At 41.1% G+C, this 26,297-nt stretch overlaps 1 protein-coding gene across 5 annotated transcripts in view; it reads left to right on the top strand.

Moving 5' to 3' along the window:
• The window catches only part of ARID5B (AT-rich interaction domain 5B), a 117,789-nt gene that overhangs the window by 61,420 nt on the left and 30,072 nt on the right, over positions 1 to 26,297 (top strand). For 4 of the 5 annotated variants that reach the window (XM_048310814.1, XM_048310817.1, XM_048310815.1 and 1 more), the window contains 2 exons: positions 17,777 to 17,889; positions 24,122 to 24,326. In XM_048310814.1, coding sequence (XP_048166771.1) covers positions 17,777 to 17,889; positions 24,122 to 24,326 — 318 coding nt within the window. The remainder of the gene's footprint in view (positions 1 to 17,776; positions 17,890 to 24,121; positions 24,327 to 26,297) is intronic. The other variant, XM_048310816.1, reaches the window with a different exon arrangement.

The following is a 26,297-nucleotide window of genomic DNA, read 5'->3' on the forward strand; positions in this document are numbered from 1 at the left end:
TTTAGCACTGGAAGATGCCATTTAAATGAAATGGAAATCTTTTCCACAGTAACAGCCCACAGCCACTATATGTCTGTTTGGATTTTGGTCTTTTTTTCCCTCCTTTTTTTTCATTAGAAAGGTTGAAATGAAATGCTTAGTCTAGGATTGGAAGGACTAGGTTTTATCATGGGTTGACATACTCTCGGGGCCAACGCTGTCACAGCTGGTGCTAGTGTGGCCATGTCCTGGACCCATCCTTTTCTCTGGATGAGTTTTGGTGCTGTTTCGCAGTCTCCCCAGTGGCTGTACCATTGTAGCAGCTCAGGGAACTCAACACTTGCTGTTCAAGCACAGGGCTTTGGGGCCCACATTCAGTGAGATGCACTGTCTTGTCAAAACCATTTGAGATGAGAGTCTTAATCTGTAGAAGTATTTCCAGTTGTTTTCTTTTCATTAGACACGTTAAAATTAAAAAGCCTGTTAGTGTTGCTCAGAACATTTTTGACTGCCTGCCCGATTTGAGGAAAGTTATGAAATTCTGACATTTTCCTGTTGGATAGGAAAACCGGATTTATGATCATCTCTACTTCAAAGGTAGAGGTTAAGAACAAGATTAGGATCTCCTTTCCACTCATGTAAATCCACAGGAGTCAATTACTTTGAATTGACAGTGCTGTGATTTAGATCAGAATCTGGCACTAAAGTTTTTTGGGGTTTGCTCTTATACCCATCGGCTTCAGTGCCACTTGAGTGCCGACTCTTTGCCTTTGGTGTGTGGTTGGTGGTATTTGCATGTGGAAGTGCCTCAGGGGCCCCACATAAAACATTGCTTCACTAGCTTTAGTGGGATTTTTTTAGATGAGATGTTAAAATGTTGAAATCAAAATATGTAGGGGGTGGTCGGGAAGTATCAGGCACACAATGGTAATCAGAATAATGTGATTTTTGAATTGGGATATCTCATGACTTAGCTGAAAAAAATCCCTTATGTATCTTGGAGGTCTGAGGCTTTTTTTGATTATAACAGGCATTTTATTTCTGGCCTTGATGGCTGATGAGATATCAAACTTAAAATATGCCATGATCCTAGAGTCTGGTAGTGCTTTCTGGCACTGGTCAGTGACTAAATATAGCCAGTTTTGAACGGCTGTGATAAACCTGGAAATAATGTAGAGCAGAAAATTCTCAGACAATTCCACAGACAAATGCGGAATATGAAATGACTTTTCTGAATCGCATCTGGTTTTTAGTCTATATGTTTTTGTGCCCTGTGTCTCTTATCCCCAAGTTTTCCAACTGCTATCCTACACATGTTTTGCGGTACGGATAAATCTTAACTAAGGCATCTCAGTGGTTCATGTTGGTTCATGCTAAAGCAAAAAATAACATTAAGGAGTTTTAAACCCCAGCTATTTCATGCATTCCTTTGGGCTTTGTAAACCATTTTCCTTTGTTTTTACAAAAAAAAGGTGTATTTAAAAAAAAAAACAACCATGCATTTCCAAAAATCACTGTTTGTCTTCCAGTGAGCATAGTCCAGAAACATGCAGATTCTTGCATTGTATTATGGGATTAGTGGTATTCATCTGTCATGCATAATGTGGAGGTGATAGGGGAGGAAAGGAGCCTTTTAGAAAGGATTTTTTTGTTTGTTTGGGTTTTTTAAATGATTTGTTCGCATACATTTGTTTCCTTTTCCTTTAATTTGTCTTTTATTTTCTTTCTGGATTTTGTTGTTGTTGTTGTTTGGGGTTTTTGTTTTGGTTGGGGGTTTTTTTGTATTTTAAACTTCTACCAGGCTATGTTTAATTTCAAGATGGTGTCTTTGCTAGAAACATAATCAAATGTAATGTGTTCCACAACCTCTTCATATGCATGACTGCATAAAGCTTGTATAACAGTTTATTATTATAAAATTAGTATAGCATAGCATAGAGCAAACTGGGCCCCTGGCCAGATGAACTAGACAATGAATAGTTATATAAGGTTTTGAGGCACATGTATTAGAACACAAGCGCCCTGTATTTTCTTCTCAATTGTCTGCTGTTTGTTAATGTTTCCCTTTCAACGTGATTGCATCTCAATTTAATAGCACTTGCCATTTCAGGGTTTACTGTGCCAGCGCTCGCATAGTTACATCCCCTCTGTGCTGCAAAGCCTGCATGTATATTAAAACTGAACTAGGCATGGTTGCCTAATGGGTACTTTGAGAGATAGGCACTTATAGAATTAAGTGATGTATGTAATTGTTAATTTTGTGTCAACAAGTTTGAAAAATGTGTTTCACCAATAATTGTAATGCTCCATTCTGTGCAAAGTGTGACATTTTAATTCTTGTTGAACAGTTTCCTACCTCTGCTCTGTGTTTTCATGGCAGGGGTATTATTTTGCAATCAAGATAAAAGCATTATTTATTAAAGTTCTAAAATATTACATTACTGGAAGCTATAAGCTGCAGATCAATCTTCTCTTTCATAAAAGCATTTCATTGATTTTATTTTTTTTTAATTGGTCTTTGAACTTAAACGTAAGTTCCATATTATGGATTGCATATGATTCCAGAAGCAGAGGACTGTTTTAGTGGAGACTTGATGCTGTTTTAAAGCAACGATGTACCTGTCACAGAACTGTGGGAAAGGCTTGCATTTGGCTTATGCAGCTTTGGGACTGTCAGATCCCAGCCTGCTGCATTTTTGGCACAGGGAGCCCATTGACTTGGGCTGTGGGAAACCTACATTCAGCACTATTGGTCCTTGTGTCTTTCTTTGTGCCTCCAAAGCAACTTCTGTTAGAGACTTCCCATCTTTGGGAGTCAATTAACAACTCCTCCATGCTTTCAGCGGTGTGGGACGGCCTTTCCATGGGGAGAGGGTGCTCCATAGCATCTGACTGCAATAGCCCGGGTGTCTCTTGGTGACACTTTGACCTGCCTGGATTTAATTGCTTTCTGCGTGTAATCCAAACAGTCCAGAAGTCTGGATCCCCCTAGTACCTATTGCTTCAGTCCTTCTATTCTTCAGTTCCTCACCTTTGCCCCCCTTGCCACATGGTCCCATCCCCATCCTGGTTCCTTTTGCCATGCCAGGGCCATTTCTCCTGTGGCAGCCCTTGGTGGTTCATTCATGTCATTGCAAATGTGAGACTGAACCCTGCCTATTATTTATTCCCTTTTGCAGTGAGTAAATTAATTCTTCCACCCCTAGCAGGCCTAACTATGAAACTGCACAAAGCAAGGCTCACATTTTTCTTCCAGCCAGCAGGGACTTAGTTCATTTGGCCCTTCTGTGTCATCTCATCAGTGCAGTCTGACCTTGTGCAGCCTCAGTGGTTGTCAACAGTGAGGGAAGGCAGTTGAGAAGGGGAGACCATCGCCATCCTCCACAGAGTTCAGGAGTTTCTGTGCCTAGGATTTGATTTCCCAGTGAAGCCGGTTTTTCTTACTTGCCAGTAAGATAAGGAAAGGGCAGGGTGGGAGGAGCATAATAGGCTTAAAACACAGTAAAAATAGCAAAGGAAACAAACAGTTTGTGCCTAATTTGAAACCAACAGATCTCCATGGTGATGGCAACAAATCCACTACGTTTGACTGTTTAGTGAAGACAGAAGGTTAGAAGTAGGAGTTCACCAGCCATGCTGGACTGTTTGAATGAACACTGGAGTAGGAGTGCTAAAACCTTCCCAATGACTGAGTGACTGTGTGAAGGTGCTGAGGGGAGTTCTGGGAATAACCTCATAGAAAATCCAGAGGATTCAAGTGTCTTCCTTCATAATGCATCTTCAGAAAAATCAGCTTTTACAGGTTTCCTGGAATTTTTGCTTTCAACAGTGCTGTTGTGTGGAAAAGAGTCCGTAGCACTGTGGCTTCAGACAAAAATAGCATGGTAGAAGACCTTCAGAAAGCAGGCAGTAAGCTTGAAACCTTAGATAAATAATAGGACTAATATACTTGCCACAGTGAATAATAGGATTATAACTCCCCCAAAACTCTTGACTGGCATTCTACCAGGGTAAATCTTTATGTGAAATAGAAGCCAGAGATAAAATTTCCGTCTTAATCTACAGATATTTGAGACATAGGAAGAAGGGACTGCATTAGTCCTTACCAAAGAAGAAATTCCTGTTCGTAGTAGTCTGAAATATTGTCATGTGATGAGTCAGAATTTTTTGTTGTTCACATCTTCAGAGTTCAGGGCTACTGAGTTTTGGCATGCAGACTGGGCAGATAACACTTGCAAATCACACATCTCCTTTTGCTGAGGCCATTGGCACAGAATGTTTCCTATTTGCAGTAGGTGTGTTTGAGTTTCTGGTTTTAAAATATGAATTTTGGAGGGGAGAAGATACTTTTGTAGTATTTAGTCATAATGAAAAGATCTTCAGAGATAGCTGATGAAGACATTCAGAGTATATGTTACACTGCATCAAGATTTAGAGTTTTTTGAGTGAATATTGGCCAATTTGACCTTTGCTTTTCCTCAGTCAATATTTATCTCTTGGGACAATGAATCTTCATATTCACCTTAGCTGAAGTCCAAGTCTACTTAATAGTATACTTGGAAATCCAGAGAGGTGATGATTTGTCTTGGTGTTACTGTTATCTGTTTAAAATTAGGTGTGTTGGTTTGGTCACCCATGTCATTTTGTCCGATTTCCTAAACAAAGCAGCTTCAGGTCATGGCTGACGAGGAGGCGTCTAGGAAAAACTTAAATCCGTCAGAAGGAGGAGTGGGTGAATCTGGGAGTGGAGCAAACTCTTTATTGGAAATAAGGATGAGGATTCCTGTACAGTGTCAGAGCCCTTCCAGATGCTGTCAGAAGGACGGGGCTCGCCAGAATTAGTCAGTAAAATTCTTGCTGTGTATTTCATGAAGTAAAGAAAAGAATTTTTTGAGCTTTGTGAACTTACCACAGTCTTCCAGCAGCCTAAGCCAACAGAGCACGTCAGGTATTGTGCAAAACTATAGAAAGGCACTGCCCAAGAGACCAGGCAAAGCGGGCAGTGGCTTGCCAGGGGTCCCACCCTGTCCCTGAGATATGGGTCTGGGAGCAGGTGATCCCTGACATGGCCAGGTGGTGCTGGGACCATACTACCCCCTTTATTATTTCAGTGGCAGTTTCAGTATTTTAGGACTCTGGCTAGTTGAAGCTGAGACACAACCTTCCTCTGAAAAGTGGGGGTGCTGGGACAGCACATATGGCTGGAGCCACTGGGTCAGGGTCCCTGCACCTCCCTGCTGCTTCCTTGCCTGGATGCACAGCGTCACCTCTTCAGAGTCCTACGGCATCGCTGACTGCTGTTGGAAAAAGCCTCCTCTTACCGATAGGGGCAACACTTTGGGGTAGAAAGCGCAATTACCATGCTTGTGAACTATGCTGTGAGAGTGAGAGCAAGAGAACTGGAAAGTGCTGTTCAAGCAGTAGAGAAAGGCGGAGCCTTACAAATATCTGCTTATGCAAATCAAATCATTTGTCTTCTGAAATGTTCATTTTGCCTTTTCCCTGATTATATTTTCTGAATTGCCATATGTACTTCTTGTGATATTTCAGTCTTGTCAAATTGAGAAGGCCTTACAATTAACGTAGGATATATACCAAATAAAGTAATGTTTGTCATTCTTACTGTGTAATCATTCGATAATATTACAGGTGGCCTGTAAGTTAAAAAAAAAAAAGTGTAAACCGTTTTTGTAACAGTATAACTATCAAAGGTATTTGTTTGGGGAGAAGGCATTGAGAAAGAAGAAAATTTTAAAATTGCACAATTACAGTTAAAAAAACAGAGCAGGCAACGTCATGTGTTTCTGAAGAGCACACTGTTTAATTTTATAGTTACAGTATTTTAAGAATACTGACAGTACACAGGAAGGCAGTGAATAATTCTTATTGCAAAACCCTGATGGTTTGCTGTGTTCAAAATGTTAAGACTTAGTCAGCCCTGGATTTCTCTAAGGAAGAACAGGGCATTTATGGGGGGAAAAAAACAAAAGCTGGTTGAAGCAGTAGTAATGTATCAAAGCAGCATTCAAATAAAATAAAAGTTTGGCATCCTTACTTAGAATAGACTGGAAAATGGATTTGTTTTCATGTACCTTTTTTTTTCCTGATGTGCCTGATTGACTTGTTTTAATACCGGTGTTATTTACATTTCAGGGATGGGCCTCTATTATGCAGGAAATTGTCCAAACCCCTACAGCTGTATTTTAAATTGAAATTATTTTTTTTTATGAAGTGATTGTGCCGACTTAATTTAGTAATCTATTATTAAATATATAGTTTCAGGCTGTATAAAGCCTTTATATAGAACAAAAATGGGCAGATATGAAGATCTAGGCTATATATACACCTGGTTCTGTATATTAAATCTTTTACATATGTTGTCCATTTTCAGAAACAAATAAACTGCTGCTTTTGAAAACTCAGCTTCTCTTCCATATTAGGGAATTCTGCAGACTCCCTGTGTTCCTTAGCTTCAGTATAATGCTAAATCAGTTTGTACATTAGTCTATTTTTAGTTATGAATGAACTTTATGGAGTGCAGCGCACAGAGTGATTTCAGAGATTTTCGCTCATAAAACCTGTGTGTCATGCGCCGCAATTACAGCTGTAAACATTATGCAAGCTCTGGGCTTCCAGGGCCCGAGCCCTGAAATTTCCAGGGATAAAAAGCATCCGCCTTTGCTCTTTTGTGCAAAATATTAGGCAAATAGTAAATCTGTGGGCATGAAATCAGGTTAAATAGTGTGACCTTGGCTGTGGTGGCCAGGCTGCCTGGCGTGGCAGCAGGGGGACACTAGAGGGCAACTGAGAGTTTTCTTTAAACCAGCCAAGCTGGAGATGGTTTTAATATCAACTAAGTGTTTAAACTCAGTGAGGATTTATTTTCCTGTCTGCAGATTTCACATAAGTAACCTCGGAGTTTCCATTGACAGCAAATAATAATCCAACTGAAGTTCTTTTGGAGGAAAATGCAGCGGGAGCAGGTCCGGAGCCTGCTTTTGCCCAAATAAGGCTTTTTTTGCAGACCCCATGTGTTAGATAATGATCAACTGACAGTCGGTCATGAGTTAATAATGCTGGATGCTGAAATATGCATACCATGTGGTATACAACAGTTCTGCGGGGAGAGACAAACACAGCTATAATTAGACATGTGAAACACAAGGAAGTGTGTAAATTGTTTAATAGTCCTCCACTTAATTCACTCAGATAATTTCCTAAGAACCAGTATTGACTGTGGAAGAATATTGCTCAACTGACTGCATATTTAGTTTAAACCCTGCCCTGCTCAGATAAATTTATGAATACAGCTCAGTTTTATTTGGATTTTTCTGAGTGCTAGAGATTTACTAGGGCCAAAATGCAGAGATGAGTTCAATTCTATTTGTGTTGATGTTTGGGATGATTACACAGAGTCCGTGGGGTTTGCACTCATTTAAACTGGGCACATGATCTGACAATCAGGACTTTAAAACCACCATTTTTGGGGTGTTTTGGGACTTATACAGATTCCCTAGCTGGTCATACACAACCTGATGAAATTGCCAGAGTTCCACTGCTGTGTTTTACTGGTGAAGAAGTGCAGATCCCTTCCTGTGCTCAGCAGTGCTGGGCAACGTCCCCTCTGCACCTCAGCAATAACACCCCATGTCAGGTGTATGCAGATCTCCCAGGGTGCCAAGGCTTTGTTCCCAAGCTGTCTACAGAAGCAGAGTTGTCCCCGAATCCCTTGTTGGCTCTGTGTGCTGTGATGGGGGGGCCTGGCAAGGCAAGTGTTGCTGGTGAAGTTGGTGATGACCCAGAGATGTGAATGGGAGCACAGCTTAGGCTGTGGCTGCTGCTCCTGCCTCCGCCTAACACCTTGCGTAGTCCTCATGGTGGCAGCTGAACGTAGGCATCAAAGGGGGAGCTTACTCTGTAGTTTTCTGCTTGTCACTTTACTAATATCTTCATGCAGGTTGATTATGCCTAACAAATTTTGATTACTTCGCAGTGCAATGATCAAGTGCAAAGGGAAAAAAAAAAAAAGGAGAGGAAATTACAATATTCTTACACTACAAAAAAAAAACAACTGATATAATCAGTTCCAAATCAGAAATGCAAGAGATTATTTAAATAATATATCTGTCATTTTCACATTGTGCACAACTTGATGATCATTGCTTCCTTACCTGCCGTTGTCATTCCCGAAAGCAAGGTCTTGGAAACTGTCCATTTTACCCTTCTGGCATGAATTTCTGCCTGTTTATATTTGTGCACAGTGTCCATCAGTCAATTAGCCCATCTCATCTGTCTATCTATGTGGATACGACTGGTTACGTATCTGTTGTATTTCTGAGGTATGTAGGTCATGTCTCCATTGGGTACTGCTGACTCTGCTAGACAGCAATTACACGAACGCTGGCTTTTACTGGAGAGAAAAAGAAACATTGTTAGGAAAGCTGCCTTAAGATTTCCCTTTTATTTTCTATAGCACTCTAATGGAAGGACTACCTTAAGTGTTCTGATGACTTTTGATCAGGCAGGCTGGCTTGCATGGGTTTGCTGTGCATTTTCACTTCTTGCTGCTGCGTTTGCATTGCTTTTGTCTTGGCTATTAGATAATCTGTTAGAACCTGCTCATTTGCTCACTTTCCTTTCTTTGCTTGCTTCTTTTTTTTTTTTAACCCACACTATTTTGGGAAGTCAGACCTACACTTCTTGAGTGTTGCTCTGACCCTCTGACAGAAAGTGAAGCCTCTGTCTGCTGGGTGCAGCTTCCGAGGAGGTGACCTTTGGGGATGGAGGGCTTTGGGGCTGGAGATTGACTGCAGATTTCTGAAGGAAAGGGAAATTTGATGAACCCATGTCTGATCCTGTGATGCTGCCCAAGCACATGGTGTTTCATGATGAGATAGGACGATTTCTTTGTTCAGAGCTTGAATGCTTCTTTCCCATTAGTGACACAGAGAGCCATGCTGGCTTGGTTGTGTTCAATGCTTAACACAGGCTCAGCCTCAAAGATGTGAATAGCCCTAGTGAGGTCATCAGAGGTCTTTGCATGCTCCAGGTCTTTACAAGTTAGGCATGTACTTTGCTGAATCAAGACTGCAGCTCTTCATGTTCCTTGTCCTGCATTGCTCAGTACTTCGCTGTGTTTGATCCTATATTCATGCAGTTTCTCACCAGAAGAACCACTGAGTCATCTAATCTGGTATGAACCCCAAGTAGTGGCTCATCAGCCAAAATTGCTGGCGAACTCTTTCATCCAGTTCACCACCTTTTTTCTGAAGGAGAAGGGAAACAGCTGTTTGAGCAAGGACCAGAGCCAGACAGCTGGACGCCTCATCGTGCAGCCAGCCAGGCTGCTGCAGCCGCCCGCAGCGGCCAGGCTCTCCTGGCAGCAGCATGGGCCCGGCCCTTGCCGTGCCTGAGGCGGGACACCCAGCTCCAGTCTGACATCTCAACCCTCCAGACCCTCAAATTCATGTGTTACTTCCTGCACTGTGCACACCAGCTTGTGTCTGGCTCAGGCTTTTCCCAAAGGCCTTGAGAAAGCTGGTTGTATGCGTGCCTCCATATTCTGGCACTGGGTCAGGTATGGGGACTGCAGTGCCTGGGCATGCCTGGTTATGCCTCCTCGCTCCTGAGTACCAGCTTCTTCTCACCTTTGAGGCACTCCTATTACCTAGTGAAGTCACTTCTCAGTCATTTTTGCTCAAACCCAGCACAGCTTGAGTTATTCAGACTTCCCTGAAGGCAGATAACCCGTTGGCCACAGCATCTTCCTATCAGGGTATGTTGAATTTCCAGTGGGGAGTGGCCTATGAACAGTCACCCTTGGCATGGTCAATGGGACCTGTAATCCTTGTTTGCAGGTTTCACCCTGGAGTTGTATTGAGGAGCATTGTGTTTTCCTGGTCTGTTTTCCCTCTGATTACTCATTTGTATGAGTCAGTCTTAGCATTGTGCCAGTCCTTGTGTCCGTGTGAATGTAACTGTCAGGGACTTTGTATTTATTTCACTGATGAAAATTTGTAATACTAGCAAGGCTAGGAGCAACCCCTGTGGAATCCCACCAGAAATTTTTTCATTTGGTAGAAATTCCCCACTGATGCCATTTAGCTAATTCTTAAACCATTCAATATACGCTTGAATAAAATGATGTAGTGCTGTTTTTTAATCAAAGTATTATCTAATATTAAATCAGCTGTCTTACTGAATGCAGGTAAGTTCCATGTGTGCAGCTAGTTTCTCTAACCAAGCTTATAGTTTCAAAGTGTAAAATAAGGTGCTTTGTTTGTTTTCCTTTTCTGTTGTTTTAAGATCTGGTTTCTGTAAAACCAAGTCAATTGACTGGCTTTAATTATATTCTTTTGCAAGCATATCATCTGGCTTCTTTGCAAATATGGAACAAATATTTACCAAACACCTCTGCCTCTTTTTGAATCATTAGTATTAATCCTGTCATCTGTAGCCAGCAATAGGCCTACACTGGATTTTTTTATTATTATTATTTTAATTTGCTCTAAGGTCTACTTGAATGTCACATATTCGTCAAGCATAGATTTTTCTCTGAAGTCTTCAGCTTCCCTTTTCAATTTGCTGCACTTCATAATTTCCAACACACGTATAGATGTTGTCCAGAAAAAAAAAAATAAAAGAAAAACTTTTTTCCATTTTTTTTGAACCCACATTAGTCAGCAGGACATAAAGAAGTCTAGATCAAGGAAAATTTTTAACATCCAGTCATGCTGAAATGAAGAAAAAGAGACTCCAAGCCTCATCCTGAACCTTGCCTCCGTCTTCCATGGAAAAAATAAACACTCAGTTTTTGGTGAAATTGGCCAACCTGATGTTTGCGGTGCCTCTAAGTTTTCTGTTAAAAGCAATGCTAGTCTGTATTTCATGAAAAATACTGGCATTTTGCTTTCTTCGGAGATTGTCTGGTCGGGAGGGGGGTCAGAACAACAGTCTGCAGCAAGTCATATGTCTCCACATTAATCCACACAAGGAAGTGTCTGTTTCACTTATTTCCAAATGGGGAATGTTTTCTTTAGAGAGGTAGCAAATTGATTTTCCCCACATGGAGCATGGGATATCTCATTTCCAAAACAAAACTTTCAGAAATGGCTACACAAGTCCGCTCTTTCTCCGTGTGGGTTAGAAAGCACATAATTCCTTAATGTTTCCTGCAAGGTTGTTCACTGCTCTGCTCTGGAGTTTCCTGGTCAGGCCTAGCATGTTCCATTATAAAGAAAGGAATAAACAAGTGTTTTCATTTAGAAAAAGTCCAGTAAAAATAATTTTAATATTCAAGCTGTTTAATGTCAGCTTGAGTAAGCATGAGGGGTGTGCTTGTGTGTATGCAGAGCGGCTGTGTGACCTCCACAGCTTGGTGAGAGCTTGAGTTGTTGGTAGGTGCTCATCATTGACTTCCATAGGTGTACTTAGGACCCCCATTGAGACCTTCCCCAAATTCAATTGATACTGTTTTTTCCTAAACACAGGTCTGGGGCTTTTTAAGCGTAGTCTGATCTTTTGCTTTATTTTCCAGCCGCTTTAAATTGTAACCTTTTGATGCAGTATTAGTTTACTTGCAGCTTGCTCCTCTTCAGCTCAGCATGCCTGGGCAATAAATGCCCCAAGCCCTCCTTTTTGGACCCTGTTTCCAGGAGTCAAAAGATTTTAAATAAACTTTCCAGGGTGAAAGGAAAATAAATTAAATGTACAGTCCCAAAGTCAAAATGCAGAAAAGGGAATGAGGGGAAGGAGATAAAATAAAGAGATGGTGGTGACAGGGAAATCAAGGAAGCAGCTGGGACTCCACAACGTATGCAAGGTTAACTAAACTTTGAACAGTTTTTGAGACCATGCTTAAATCAGCAATATGCTTTTCTTAACTTCCAGATATTGCAGAATGCCGGAAGCCCCCTAGAGGGGTAAGTGTTAAAGCCATGAAACCTGTTAACTTTCTATTCATTACATTTTAAAAGGTGCAACATGTAACCATGCTTTTCAGCCAAGAGCTAACTTTTGCCAGGCTGCATTAGGGATGTCCTCAGCAACCAGCTATTTGCCACCTGCTAGGAGGCACGGTCAGTTCATGGATTTTGTGGAGACCTGGGGCTGTTCTTCTCACCTTGACTTCAATGGCCAGGCACCTCTGTATGCCACCTCCAGCTTCTGTTTGGCACCCGAATCATTCATAGCTCTGGAATCTGACACATCCTCCCATTTCCACCTCCCTCGAAGGGGAGATCTCCTAATCTGTTCTGTGTGTATTGATGGTTTTGCAGCTTAGGGCCAAGGATTCTGGTATTACAGCTTTTATGCATGTGTGTGGAAACCAGAAGATAGGTGAAGGACTGGCACAGTGTGGAAAGATTCTGTGTGGGGACATTGTGCAAGGTGTCCTTCAGGGAGGAGCAGCTGTGGATGCATTTGGCAGCTGTGCTGCCACCTTGCCTCACGTCTCTTCTGAACCCAGCACCACTGTTCATCCCTGTTTACTCACTTCTTGCAACTTACACTGCTCCACCTAAATCCTGGCTTATGACTACCTCCGTCTGGTACACTCTCACCTCTACATTTAGAGCTCACCTAACTCTGTGAGCCCACCCTAAATGTAGACCCAGATCTTCTGCTGGCCCTTCTTTATTGATGGACATGTAGATTTTTAGAAGGTCAGTTGATTTTTCTTTTAATTGATTTTTGCAGTTGGCAAAAATGCTGTTCTTCCTTCATCTTGCCACAGAAACATGGTCACAAAAAACAGCAGGCAGCCAGAAGAATCTGGTTGGCAGTGTAAGTTGTAAGTCCATTAGCTATGCTGAGTACATTCCTCAGCAAAATATGGCAATGGCCTTCTTTTCCTTTTTCCTTTTTTTTTCTTTTTTTCTCCTACTTTTGAAGTGTTTCTTAGAAACTGGAGTATCAGCAAGCCAGAATCAAAAGTCGTGTGAGGAAATAGTTACACAGGTCAGAGAGGCCCGGAAAGGCAAGAACTTTGATCGTGGGCATTACTATTGTTTAGATGTGCTCTAGAGTAAGAAATGTGGAGCAAGCAATTAAAAGATACATGTTTTAGGCATGAGTACAGTACTTGTTTACTTACATGGTTTGCTGAGCAGCCAGCAAGGTCCAAGGTTATTTTGGGCTCAGCATGAGTAAGTGATCCAGGTATGACAAATGAGGTAATGCATTCCAGGCTCATTAAAAACTCTTGGCTACACCACTGATTTTGACCAAGTGCCAACATAACTTGACCTCAGCTGTGTGAAGGCCACTATTTTTTTTTAACACCCTCCCTTATAACAACAAATCTTTTGCATCAGCCAAAATACATGCATATAGAGAACAGTGTTATTGGGAGGGTTGAACTCACTGGACTTCCAGTGATAATCAGACTCGTAAAAAAGAGGTAATTTTACAGTAACTGACCTGCTAAATTCAGGTATCCCAAAACCACACAGCCATTGTCTCTTGACTTATTCATGCCTCTAGAAGTGGTTGTGTGTACACAGTACAGCGTGGATGTAGCTCAGGTGAGGCTGACCTGGTAACAGGGAGATGGTAAGCTCTGTGATCACTTCCCCATCCTGGACAGATAGGAAAAGAAGGTGGCAGGTGAATGTGCTGTCTTGTTGTGGCAGACTGTTTTTCCATCGTAGGTAGTGTTAATGGTCATGGCCGACTTTGGCAGCTCCCACTTTTGGGTACTTCTCTTTCCCCTGCATAGAACTTGCCTTTGGTGGGTTAAAACCAGAGCTGGGAGTTGTTCTCGGCAGTGAGGCTTGGAAATTCTCCTGTTTCTCATGTCCTGCTGAGCAGGCAGTGTCTGTGAAAGTCAAGCAACTGAGGGTGGTAGTGACTGGAGAACAGTAGCCACAACCTTACGAATTTTCTAAGTGAGCAGGGTAGCTTCCCTCTCCCTCTCCTTCTGGCCTATCCCAGTCACCTACAATATCCTGATGTTTGCACATTGGTGAGAGTGCTGGAGGGGAAGATGTAATTTTTGAGCAATGATGCTGTTTCTTGGCTTCATGAACAGAAAGAACTTCTGGCTTTGAGGAAACATCTAGCTAGCCTGAGCAGCATTAGCCTTGAGCTCCTCTCTTTTCTGTGTGGCTGTCTTGGTGGGTCAGAGCCTACTACTGAGCTTATCTGTAATTCCTCGTCTTTATTTCCCTGCTCAGATGCCTCTGGACTGTCCTTGTTTGGTTACTGTAGACTGTAGGCAGCTTGTGCAAGAACAGGCTTTGGGAGCATCAGGTCAGCTTCTTACTGGGATATGTTTAGACAGCAAAGATTTGCCAGCCTACAGATAATCTAACTCGTTGTGCTATGCATGACACAGCATTTGCATTTAACCTGTCAGGTGTAACAGTTTGCAGTAAAAACATGTAGGGCATTGCTGGTGTTTTGGCAGTACAGAGCACAGCCACGGTTTGGGGACTCCTCCGAGCTCGAGGAGTGTTCACTCTTACTGTGTGCATTTTGCTGCTAGCTGTGTTTTACCTGGCCATACCTGAAAGGTTTGCCAGGACTCAGCAGGTGAAAGGAGTGGGAAAAACCACATGCTGGCAAAAGGCAATCATGTTGTCAAATGCACAGGAAAGAAAGTTTTTTAACTGGTGCTGTGTTGTCTCTCTCATACTCCTGTTACAGGCACTCACACTAAAGAGGTGGCAAATAATGCAAACTTTTTTCTGTACTTATTTATTCATTTTTCACTTTAATTTTCTTTGCTTATGTTCTCACCTTCTGGGAAAGTGCAAGTTATCAGGTCTCACTGCCACAAATGCTTTCAGAAAATGAATTTGAAAGCCATATGCACAAACACATGAAGAAATTGAATGATTTTGGATATTCTTAGGTAGTCATGCCAGATGTCCTTCTCCACTAGAAAACAGAAAAAACCCCATAGGATACTCACTTAGCTGTCCAGTACCTACTGAACATCCAGTGTCATCAGGAAAACTGAATGTGACTAAGCCACAAAATGTGTAAAATTTCTTTAAAGTAATTATGAATAACAAATTCAAGACATTTGCAGTGTGCTCATGAATATGTCAAAAATTAAACAAAAGATGACAAAATTAAAACATGACTGTGACTTGTAAATTCTTTCTTTGGTCCTAGTCATATTTCCTAGCTCACACAAACAAAACAAATGTCACTGAAATGCAATAATCTTCAAATAATGCATTTATTTATACTGGTTTAGGGAGCAAATATTAATGGCTTTGTTTCAAGTGTGACTGGAACTATGTCAAATGTTTTCTTTTACAGAGTAGCTTTTAGATGCAAGGACCTTCTCTTCTGATATTAATTCCTATTGCTGCTTTCTTGTTAATTGTGTGTCAGATCTGGAGTGGCTTTAGGTGATTTAAAATCATACCATGGGGCATGTGGGATGGTCCTTGTGTGTGCTGCAGACAGACCTTCCCTGCTGCAGCTCCTGAGCCACGGGGAGAATGCAAATACCCCATTTCATAGTGGGTTTGTGCCAGTTCTGCCATGGAAGGCTCCAATTCAAACAGTGTTTATATGCAAGCTCAATATACCTGGAATTTAGGAACAAATGCCTTCTTGCTTTTAAAGCTTTTAGCAAAACATTAGCAGTGCTTTATAGTGTGATGCAAAGTACAGTGCCAAAACTCAGGATAACAAGTGTGTTTGAAAAACACTGAGCCTTGAACTAGTTTCTTTATGTGTTAAAAAGAAAGAAAGGAATGAAGGAAAGAAAGGACAAGTAATTCACATGCAAGTATATTTGATGGTAGCTCAGCTACATCCCTCTTTGGCCATTGGTTGAGCCAGGCCTGGGGATCAAAGGTTAATCTTCTAACATGTGTGCCAGAGTGTAGTAAATTGAGGGAACATTTCTATTTCCTTCAGTACCTTTTCAAAGAAGATGCGACTGCCGAAGCAGACCGTGGTTAAGGATCAGTCCATCCCATCCAGGTCATGTGCCAAAAAACCCCTGTAGGCATCAGGAAGACATCAAAGGTTGAGCGGGGTTTATAAATAAGGCAGGGCGGCGTGGCCAGGGCTGGCGGTCTGGCAGCCGGCGCTGGAGTCCTCGGAGCTCATCCCACGCTCCCGCCGAGTCGCTCATCTCTGTTTAGATGAGTAATGGAGCGGCTGGGGGAGGGGATTTGGAAGCACGGAGCAAATACTCTTAGTGTTCATTTTGTGTAAGGCTGACATCCACACCAAGTCGAGACTCCCAGCGACGTAGTGTGCAGTCACATGCTGTAGCATTCATGAGTACAGATATAAATCAGGCAGATGTTTGTCGACTGGAATGGGTAATAATTTCTTTCTCTCTTTGTTTGATTTTGCATGTTAGCCTCAGATGACAATTTCAGAATTGCTTTCTGCAGTACTTTTCAATAAGCAGAATGTGCTTCACTGGAGATAGATGGAGATATTTCTGTAGGGAGATAAACATATTTTTAGATAGACACAAATATGGGCTTACACCCATATGCACATACACATATATATACACACACACATATAGAATTTTTTTTTTTTACCTTACACCAGTGTTGGGGGAAGAAAAAGGATTCTGACTTTTTATTTTAAACCCACAGCTTTTCTTTTTCTCTGAACAGACCAAATATGACAGTGTTACTCAAACTATAAAATCAAATTAGCACCCTTTATTATGTTTGCAAACTAATTAAAATGTAAAATGTCCTGAAACCACTGGCTTACTGTGTGACAAATGTAAGATTAGAAACAATTAGAAGACACTCAAGAGGTTTGTGATGTTTAGATTTCTGACATTGTTCTAATCATCCCTTTAAGTAGTGAAAACAATGGTTACCTAGAAATTAAAGGTTTAAAGGAAATTATCTTATTCGGTACAGTCATTAGTTAATGATTGTTTATCATTATAAATGTTGCCATAGTAGTCAGAGGCTGATTTTTAAATCTGAAAGCAGAGGGGACATGTAATAACGAGCAAACATCTGCTTCATCTGTTATTTCTATATATGATCATAATTTATATTGTAATACCACTATTGAAAGATGAGTGTGATATTTTTTATGATGATCCATATCCCATTCCTCGTATGGCTCAGCACAGTTAGGATTTAGTCACTGTGTTATTTCAGAGCTGTTTTATCTTAAGAATTGGACAAAACTGAAAGTGATTCATGTTAATTTGTATGTGTGGTATGTAACCCTTATGAAACAATCAATCACTTATTTCAGTACTTGTCAACTTCCAGAACTAGTTGTTAAGGGGTTTTTTTAATCCGTTTCAGGACTCGGGTAATTTTTTTTTTTTTTCTTAAACTTTTTTAGAATAACTTTGACAAGAATGACAGGATATATAAACATTTCTTGGAGCTGTAAGGAATTTCAGTATTTCAGAGCATTTCCAAAGCCAGATGTTTACCAAAGTTGGAAATAGCAGTTAGTACTCTTGCTTGAAGATTAGAAATAAAGGCAGCAGGGTGATTAATGCAAAGTTACCTATTAATATTCAATTTTATTCTTTTTTGTACCATGGAGAAATATTTGTGCTTTCTCTCTGAGTCCTTGGGAGACCAGTGTTTGACTTTATATTAATTAGTTATGTGAAAGTAGAATAGATTTGCCTTGGGGGATATTCTATAGAAATGTATAGTGTGTCAAGATGTAACCCATAGAGGATGGGAGTCTCGTAATAAGCATTTACTGTAGACAGATGTGTACATTTCTGTGACTGATTGTAGTGGAATTATTTATTATGCTTTCAGCTATTAAGAATCCAGTATAAGACAATGTGCTCAAAGTGTTCTCCATTAATTTTCAGCGCCAAATCTTAAAGGCAGACCGCGCAAAAAGAAGCCATGCCCACAGAGAAGAGATTCATTAAATGGCATTAAGGATTCCAACAACAATTCTGAAAGCAAAGCTGTTGCCAAGGTAAATCACTTAATAATACTCTTTTCGGTACTCTCTTCTTTTTTTAGGTAGAACCCTGCCTGTTTCCCAGCATGCGATTTCAGAGTTAGAGTGTAACTTATTTTCTTGGAGAGATAAACATAATTTTGTTTCAATAGTTTTATTTTTCACTTTAAATCATGCCTGTGTTCAAAGTTACCAGCAACTATAATCACCTAACAACCTAATGCTATCAGCTTGTTGGTAACTGGTAGTGCTTAAGCTTTCTTGGCACCTAGTGTTAGTTTTCACATTCTGTGACACACAAACATAGTTTGTGACAGTATCTTCGAATTAAAAATAAACCTGGGAGCAGCTCACCCTGTTACAATGTACTGCTAAATATAAGTTTGAAGATAAACAGACTATGAAACAAGAGCTGCCTCAGTAATGGTTTCTAAGAAGCAAACACAAATGACATTACCCTGATGTTAAGATCTCAGCATTTTTAAATTAAGGAAAAAAAAAAAAAGATTAAGGCAGAAACTCAGTATGAAAGCTTAAAAAAAATATCTGGGCTGTCTCTTTAATACTTACTGCTGAGCTGCATGTTCCATGGTTTGCTGAATAGTGCATGCTTTTACAGAGTCTTCTGTATATGCTGCAGTGCTTAGCCCATACTGCAAGTAAAAATTGGATCACTGATTAATGTCTATAGACATAATCTTTAAGATATTTATGGGTTTGTGTCTTTTCCCTAAAATATTTTAAAATGGAGTTTCTGTAGTATAAATTGCATCCTATTTTCTATGTTGTCTGAGTGGTTTTAAATAGGAATTTGGTTTTCTCTTTAAAAAAAGAGCAGCACAAATGGCTCCTTTCAAGATGATTTAATTTGAAACTCTAAGGTGCAAAGATGGAAAATTACTTAGAGCTATGCTTGATTTTTATCTGAGGCAGAACTTTGTCACTGGATACTTTTAAGCTAAAGAGCTAATGAGATTTGCATATACTGAATTTCTACACCAACTCCTCCCAAATCTATTGTTTCAATAAATTAGATGGATGTGTATCTGAAAAATGCTTCCATTGTTGTGACCATCTCTTTAGGAAATACAGTGAATGTATAGATCCATTTGCATTGGTATTGTTGTACACAGTGAATGTCCTGGGAGATTAGGAGGTTAAAGAGGTCAAGTGGAAGTGTTCTGCTCTCAGTTTCTCATAGGAAGGCAAATTAAATTCCACCTCCTCCTCCTCCCTAGGAGTTCAGTTAAAATTGTGCCTTCTGTTGATGACGATAAAAGAGGCTGAAGTTCATGATGAAACTCTGCCCTTAAGTCACTGTTTCTCTTCTTTTTGTGCCCTATTGTGCTCAGTTGGAGTCTGTACTATCGTATTAGACAGGCATGGTAAGAGGTGATGGAGCCTGGTGTGTTGAGTTGCGGGGTCCTGCCAGATACTATAGAATTTGTCTGAATGTTTTCTCTGTGAAAGAATGTGCAAAATCCGTTGTGTGAAAATGTCTCAATTTCCCTCAATTCCCCCTTCCCCCAAGCCATTTTTCATGTTAAATGTTGCCAGTGAACTGTGGTATAGGCCGTATTGTCAAAGCACCCCAGACTGTTGTATAAGTTTGTAGTATAAGTAGTTCTGCCTCTTCAGCACCTGATGTATAGGTGTTAGATAATTAAAAACAACAGTAACACTTCATACTAAATTGTTATCCTCTCTGTTTATATTTGGGTTCCCATTACTAGTCAGATGGGAGGATATTTCAGATAAGAAGTAATTCCACCTATTTATCTAGTCATACTGTGCTCATCATTGTGCAGATATTAATAGCATTAATTATCTTGGCCAGCTTAATTTCATTATAAATAATAGACATGCTCATGATATAATGTCCTTGCATGTAGTCACACTGACTTCACTGTGGCTCTTCACATCAATCTGTGTCTCAGGGCTGTGGATACACTTCCATGAGAGGAGCACAGCAAAGCAAACCCTCTACAGCAGATGAACTGCACTTTGTACAGATCCTGCCAGTGGGTTACTAGGGAGGGAGGAGAAGGTTATTTGGGGAAGGGGAGGAATAGAGATCCACCTACTGTCTTCTCATTGCTGGGAACAGTTGGGATGTTAAGTTGTCATCTGAAGCTCCGTGTTGACTTCACCATTGGTTATCCTCCTCTGTGAGTACTCCACGTCCGACTAATGCTGACAGTGGGTCCATGGAGAGCAGGATTGAGCACTGCTCATGTAAACAGGACAAATCCACTTGTGTCAGATGCTGAAGCGTTTAGCAGTCCTGTCCATATTCTTGTTCCTGATAAAATCCCTTCTGACCAGAAGTTGTGCTGCTTGCATTCTCAGATCATGTCACTCAGTGTCTGGCAGCACCCTCATTTCTCAGTGGCGGGGTGATGGCTCTGACAGAGTTGCAGTGGCTGTATGGTTTTGGGTTGGGAAACGGCATAAGGGGCATTCTGAAGGCTGTGGCTATGAGCCTATCAAGACCAATGCAAGCTGCATAGTTGTCATGACTTGCTGAATTTCATGTTCTCAGCTGCCAGTGACTAGAAAGCTAAATTCTTAAAATGTAGCTCTCATTAGGCATGTTTGCCTTGAACCATCAACAGATCGCTTTGAGGGTATCAGTTACCTGACAAGGAAAAGTGTCTGGTTTGGTAGGAGCAGCTCTGGGTCAATTCCAGTATAGGTGGCTTGCTAAAAACAGAGTGATAGTGGCACAGACAACGTGGTCCTGGACCTAGCAGGTGCTGCCAGAGAAAGTGGGCTTTTTATGTACTGCTTCTTGCTTTTGATTTCTTTGGTGGTCGCTGCATCCATTTTAGTGCCTCCTGAGGAAGATCCAAGGGGAGTTTCCTCCCAGGCTGGGAAGGGAATACAAGGCCATCTACTCCTGCAGGATCAGCTCTCCTGGAGAGGGATATATCAAGCTCTTCTCTTGAAACACTCCCAGGACTCTGGAGGCTTTCATACTTGATGTGCCATCAGTGCTGGACAGGCTTTTGGAACTTGCAGGCTCCAGCAGATGATCCTCATTGTACCTGCTTCATCTTCCCAGAGAGTGTTCCCAATTCAAAGTGTGTTCTAACACTTGTTAAAACTGGCTGATCTGACCACTTTGAGGAACTGAAAGGATTAACTTGTTAAACACGGAAATTGTCCCCAAATGAATCTGTTCATTACATCTCCTAGTGCAAATGCTAAAGTAAATCTCTCACTTCATTTGTACAGCAAGATCTGGGAAATTAGTTTAAAAGTTGCCAGGATATGCTTTTCCTGTGGCCACAGGTGGCCTGGCATGCTCTCAGACCTGGAGATTTATTCCGAGTGCCTCGGCCATTATCTGATGGAAACTGTAAAATGCAGGTCTGTTGTGGTCTGTGTTGTGTGTGACCTCTGGCAGGAGAAGACAAACACACTTGTGTACCCATGAGTGTTCACTGGCCATTTGGTCATGGATCATCTACCTCTGATGGAACACACAGCAGGAGGTGGTCAGATGTTCAGAGCCCATCTCAGTGCACCCCCATCTTATCCAGCTTAACCCAGCAGTGGCACTGAGTTTGTGTTTTGAAAGAGGAGGGCAGTTTGTGGTGCTTGGTGCAAATCTGGCATAGTTCTCACTGATTTTTGGTATGTTTATGCTGGATTTACACTGGTGTTACCCAGAATGGCATTTGGCCTTTTTGGTTCTCATTAATCATTAGTCATGGCATTCATCCATATTGCCCGTCTGATGGTGGGGAGGTTCCAGAAGTGAGGCTTGGGCCTTAAATGCTGAGCAGATGAAGCATTGTAGCCTTCACCAAAGCGTTGTTGAACTTGACACTGCCTGGAGTCCACACATTGTATTTTAACACCTCTGAGTTCCACAGGGACTTTGACCTTGCTTCTCTGTAGAAGAAGGTAGAAGAGAGGAAGAGAGGAAGGCTGTGTGTACCATGGGTTTTTCCTACTCCCGGTGGCTTTCTAAATATGACTTTGTCTCCATGAGGGTAGTATCCATTTTCATTAGTTTGCTTGCACAGCAGTGAGCTTTGATTTCACTTAGAGTTCATGCCCAGGTTGTCTTTGCAAACGTTCTGAATTGTCCAGCTTGAAAATGAGAATCCAAGCAAGTGGGTGAAAAACTGAAAAATTGTTCCCAGTTCTAGTGAATTTGTTCCAAATTTGCAGCTCCAGCTAAAAATCCTAAAATTATTGAAGTCATGCATTCCTTTTGGGAGTGTTAACCCAGTCTTTGGTGAAGCATTGAAACCTATGACAATGTAATCTAAACTTTATAAGCGGAAGCTGTTAAGTAATTTTTGTGACATGCCAAAGTAAAAAAAGTCAAGGAATTACAGCTCTGACCTGAAAAGTGGATGAGGAAGTCCAAAGTTCATTTAATAGGAAAAAAATCCTGTTAGCTCCTCTGACTTTTGGATGAAACCTATGATATTTACAAAAGTTTAATCAACAAGCAGATCTATTACTAAAAGGCAAAGGATGGTGTCTTGTGCTATAGGAAGACAATATCTCTTCGAGCTGTGCAACTGGAGAATATCAAGCAGTACACTGGACATACTTCAGCAGCAAGTGATCAAGAAAAATCCGGCAGGAAGTCCATTTCCCACTCCCTGCTGCATTGCCTGGGAGGAGTGAGCCTGTACCCTGCAGTGGCCAATATGGAGGTTTTTCAGTAGCATCAGTTGCCATGGAAAATTGTGACCACTTGTCCACTCTGGTTAGAAGCTGCCATTGCTTTGTCCTGCATCTGTGGAAAACTGTGTAGCAGATCACCTGAAGTCAGTACTTTCTGCAAGGTTAATACCTGGAGGAGTATAAAGATTTTGCTTTCCCTGAGCCTGAAATGCCAGAGTATCTCTATTAAGATAAAATAAGCATATTGTGGTTGTGATCTTTTCAGTGATATGTTTGTTGTTTGTTTATAAGCACTTATGTGATGCTCTTCATAGCAGTCGCTTCCAACCTGTCAACAAGTATCCAGAAAGCACCTGGTTTAGGAGTGACGGTTCTGAAGGAGGGTCCATGGGTTGCTTGACCAAGAGCTCTCGCCTTTCTGCGCAGCAGGGATACCCTGCTCTCCTGTGGTGTCCTCCTAAAATACCAAATACTGGCTCTTAGAGTCTCCCTGCTCCCTCTGGGAGCACAAAGGACATGTCTTGGATGGGGTATGGAACTGCCAGAAGGCTCCTCCTGATGGCACTCAGAAGCATTGAAGGGACAGTGCAAATCCAAAATACATGTAACCATCTCCACTACCTTACATTAGAGAACTCCCAGTATTTCATTGGAAATGTATTGGATCCCATGGTCCCAATGTCTTGGTCATGGAGAGCTTTTAAACATCAGGTTTCTGCTCTTTTTTTTTTTGTGTACATACCTTAAGTGAATGCTTGATTTGTAATTTGCTTGATTCGGTGAGAGGATTATCTTCAAGAGGGGCTGCAGGATTAAGCCAGTCTCACTGGCTGTTTTTCCCCATGTATGAATACTGAGGAGAGGTAAAGTGATTCCAACTTACTGATTTCCTGACTGGCACAAATCTGCTGGGCAGTCCAATGGGAGACCTGGAGCTCTGGGACTGGTGATGCCAGTGTCTGCCAGGAAGGGCTCCAGCTACCAGCCTCTCCCTCCTGCTAAATGCTTAAGACTATGCTCAAGTTTAAGCAGATGCTCAAATCCACTTGACTTGAATGCATGCTACAGCAGAACCTCCACTCCTTTGCTGAGGGCTCTGCCTGGGGTAAAGCTTGCCAAGGTTTGCATCTATTTTGGTGGGCCAAAGGAGAGAAAAATGTGTCATTTCAGAGCTGGCTGCTGAGCATTCCTGGAAGGGGCTGAGCACCCTCAGCTCCAAGGGTTGTCTACGGGAGCTGACAATGCTCAGTGTCAATCCTGGAACGAGGGTTATTATTAGACATGCTAATGGCAAGTGTATGTGAGAGATGGAAGCTGTCTGTGACATAGCAATGTATAGTCATAAAAATGCAGATCTGGAGAGCATTACCAATGAGTTATAATGATTTAAAGAAGTGGCTATTTAAAAATGTTGTGACTAAGATTCAGAACAAGACATTTAGCTCTATAAATAGCTTCCTTTGTTTCCCCTCAAACACAGTCACATGGTTTGGCCTTCATTTTTTTCAACAATCCATTCTGCTAGGAGAGGGTATTTATTCCTTAAGTGAAAATTAAAGGTTATCCAGATCTGATATGACATCTTTTCTTTTCCCAGGTAAAATGTGAGGCTAAGTCAGCTTTGCCCAAACCCAAGAGTAACAACAGCAACTGTAAGAAAGGCTCAAGTGAGGATAAATCAAAGATTGCCGTAGGTGAAGAATGCAGAGCTGATGAGCAGGCTTTCCTTGTGGCTCTTTATAAGTATATGAAAGAAAGGAAAACACCAATTGAACGAATACCCTATTTAGGTTTTAAGCAGAGTAAGTATCCTTTTTCTCACTTTCTCGTTGACATTTTAGAATGGTTTGGCTTCTCTGGAGAAAGCAATTGCACACAAAGCCTATTTTAAAGCCTTATGGATGGGGAGGGACCATGTTTATCTCTACACATTTTCCAGTCCAGGCATTTCACTGTCTTATGCCTAGATTTGCATCTCTTCCTTCTGGGGTAGTTGCTGCCGGATATTTATAGGTTTAAATCCGCTGATTATGACTAGAAATAGGCATGTTGAAAACTCTCTAGTTTTCTGTTTTGTAAATCTGCAGCATCTGTAATGCCTTTCTTCTGAGTTAATAATATGACGTATCTTTATTGTGCCCAGATGTTCTTTATGAAAGGACAAATATTAAAGGAAGACATTTAAAGGTGGTCAAGAAAAACACAAAAGGGATCATATTTTTAAGCCCCAAAATGTGTTTATAGTTAATAAATTACTGACTTTGGAGAATAAAACCAGACTGTATCTGCTTAATACAGAATGCAGTGTTTAGAATTGCTTTGGCATGTACAGTTTGTAGTGCCACAATCTGTAAATTAATTGTATGTGGAGAAGATACAGTTGAAACTGAATTTTGCATAAATATTGCAGCACAATGTAGATCTTTCACGGTTTCCAACAAAAGCTGTAAATGGAGGTATTTTTCCTCCATATCTATAGATTAAATGATACTTTATTTCCTTAAAGGGAAAACGCCATGGATTGAAATATTATTTACTCTAATTTATCTCCAAGATTAAAACCATGTGTTATTTTGATGAAGAATGTCAAACCTGTATGTTTTACATAACAATTTACATACCTAATAGCAATTGGCGCTGATTGCAACAGGCCTCCAGCAGCCATTATAAACTTATATAACTCCGAATGATTACAGTGTTTGTCTGAAAACTGGCTGCTTGAAATGGGAGTAAAATTAATGTACTATGAACAGCTTCGTTGCATTATGCATTGATTCAGATTAAATCAAGGCCTAGGCAAAGCTCTTGATAGTTTTGAAGCAGTACAAGGTTCAATGAGGCTTTCAGAACATTTTGTGTTGAAGAATTTTTTTTTTCTCTCCCCTCCCCCCCCATTTTATTCTGCCCTCCCTCAAGCATGGGGACAGGGTGGGCTTAAAAGACAAGCTAAAGTATTATTTCTAAAGTTGCCCACTGGGGTAGGACCCACTGCTAACATTTAGCTGGAATACATTGAAACTTGCCTGACATTCCTTATGAAGTAGGGGCCTGATCCGGCAAATACTTAAATACCAGGAGTAGGTATGCTGAGAAGAGCAGAAATGTTTGCAGGATGGGGCTCTCTATTTGTCCAGCAAGGCTTGTGCAAACATTGCCAATATAAATCGGCCGGTGGGAAGAGGCAGTACGTACGCTACAGCAGAGCATCCCTCCATGGAGAAAGATCCCGTTCTCCGTGGTCCACAGCATTACTGCTGACCTCAAGTATTTGTAGTGTGTCTGTGGGGATTCACTGTTGGTAGAATTGTGCATACATCTTTGATAGGGCTGACATGAGTTTTTCTTCTAACAATTAAATGAGATAAAATTAAAATAAAATAAAATAAAATAAAATAAAATAAAATAAAATAAAATAAAACAGACACCTGCAAGCAGTGGCCTCATGGGACAGGGGGCCGGGATGAAAAGCATGTGAAAGGGGAGAAGTTCTGCAGGAAATAACAACTCTCTCCCAACACATCTTTTGAATTGAGTTGCCTCTGTGCCTCTGACCCCACAGCCACGGGCAAGGCACAACCAGACACAGCATAATTATTCCAGTAATGCTCATTCGTGCTCCATCTGGGTTCATTCACGCAGGGCCCGCTAGAACGCAGCTTATTGTTCATTGATTATGGAGCCCATTATCTGAGCTGCAGTAAATATTCAATATTGTCTAATCGATAGGCCTGCTCTGTGTGGCTCTTGCTTGCTTGCTAATGAAACCAGTATTA

Source organism: Corvus hawaiiensis, chromosome 8, assembly GCF_020740725.1.
Source record: "Corvus hawaiiensis isolate bCorHaw1 chromosome 8, bCorHaw1.pri.cur, whole genome shotgun sequence".
Taxonomy (NCBI): Eukaryota; Metazoa; Chordata; class Aves; order Passeriformes; family Corvidae; genus Corvus; species Corvus hawaiiensis.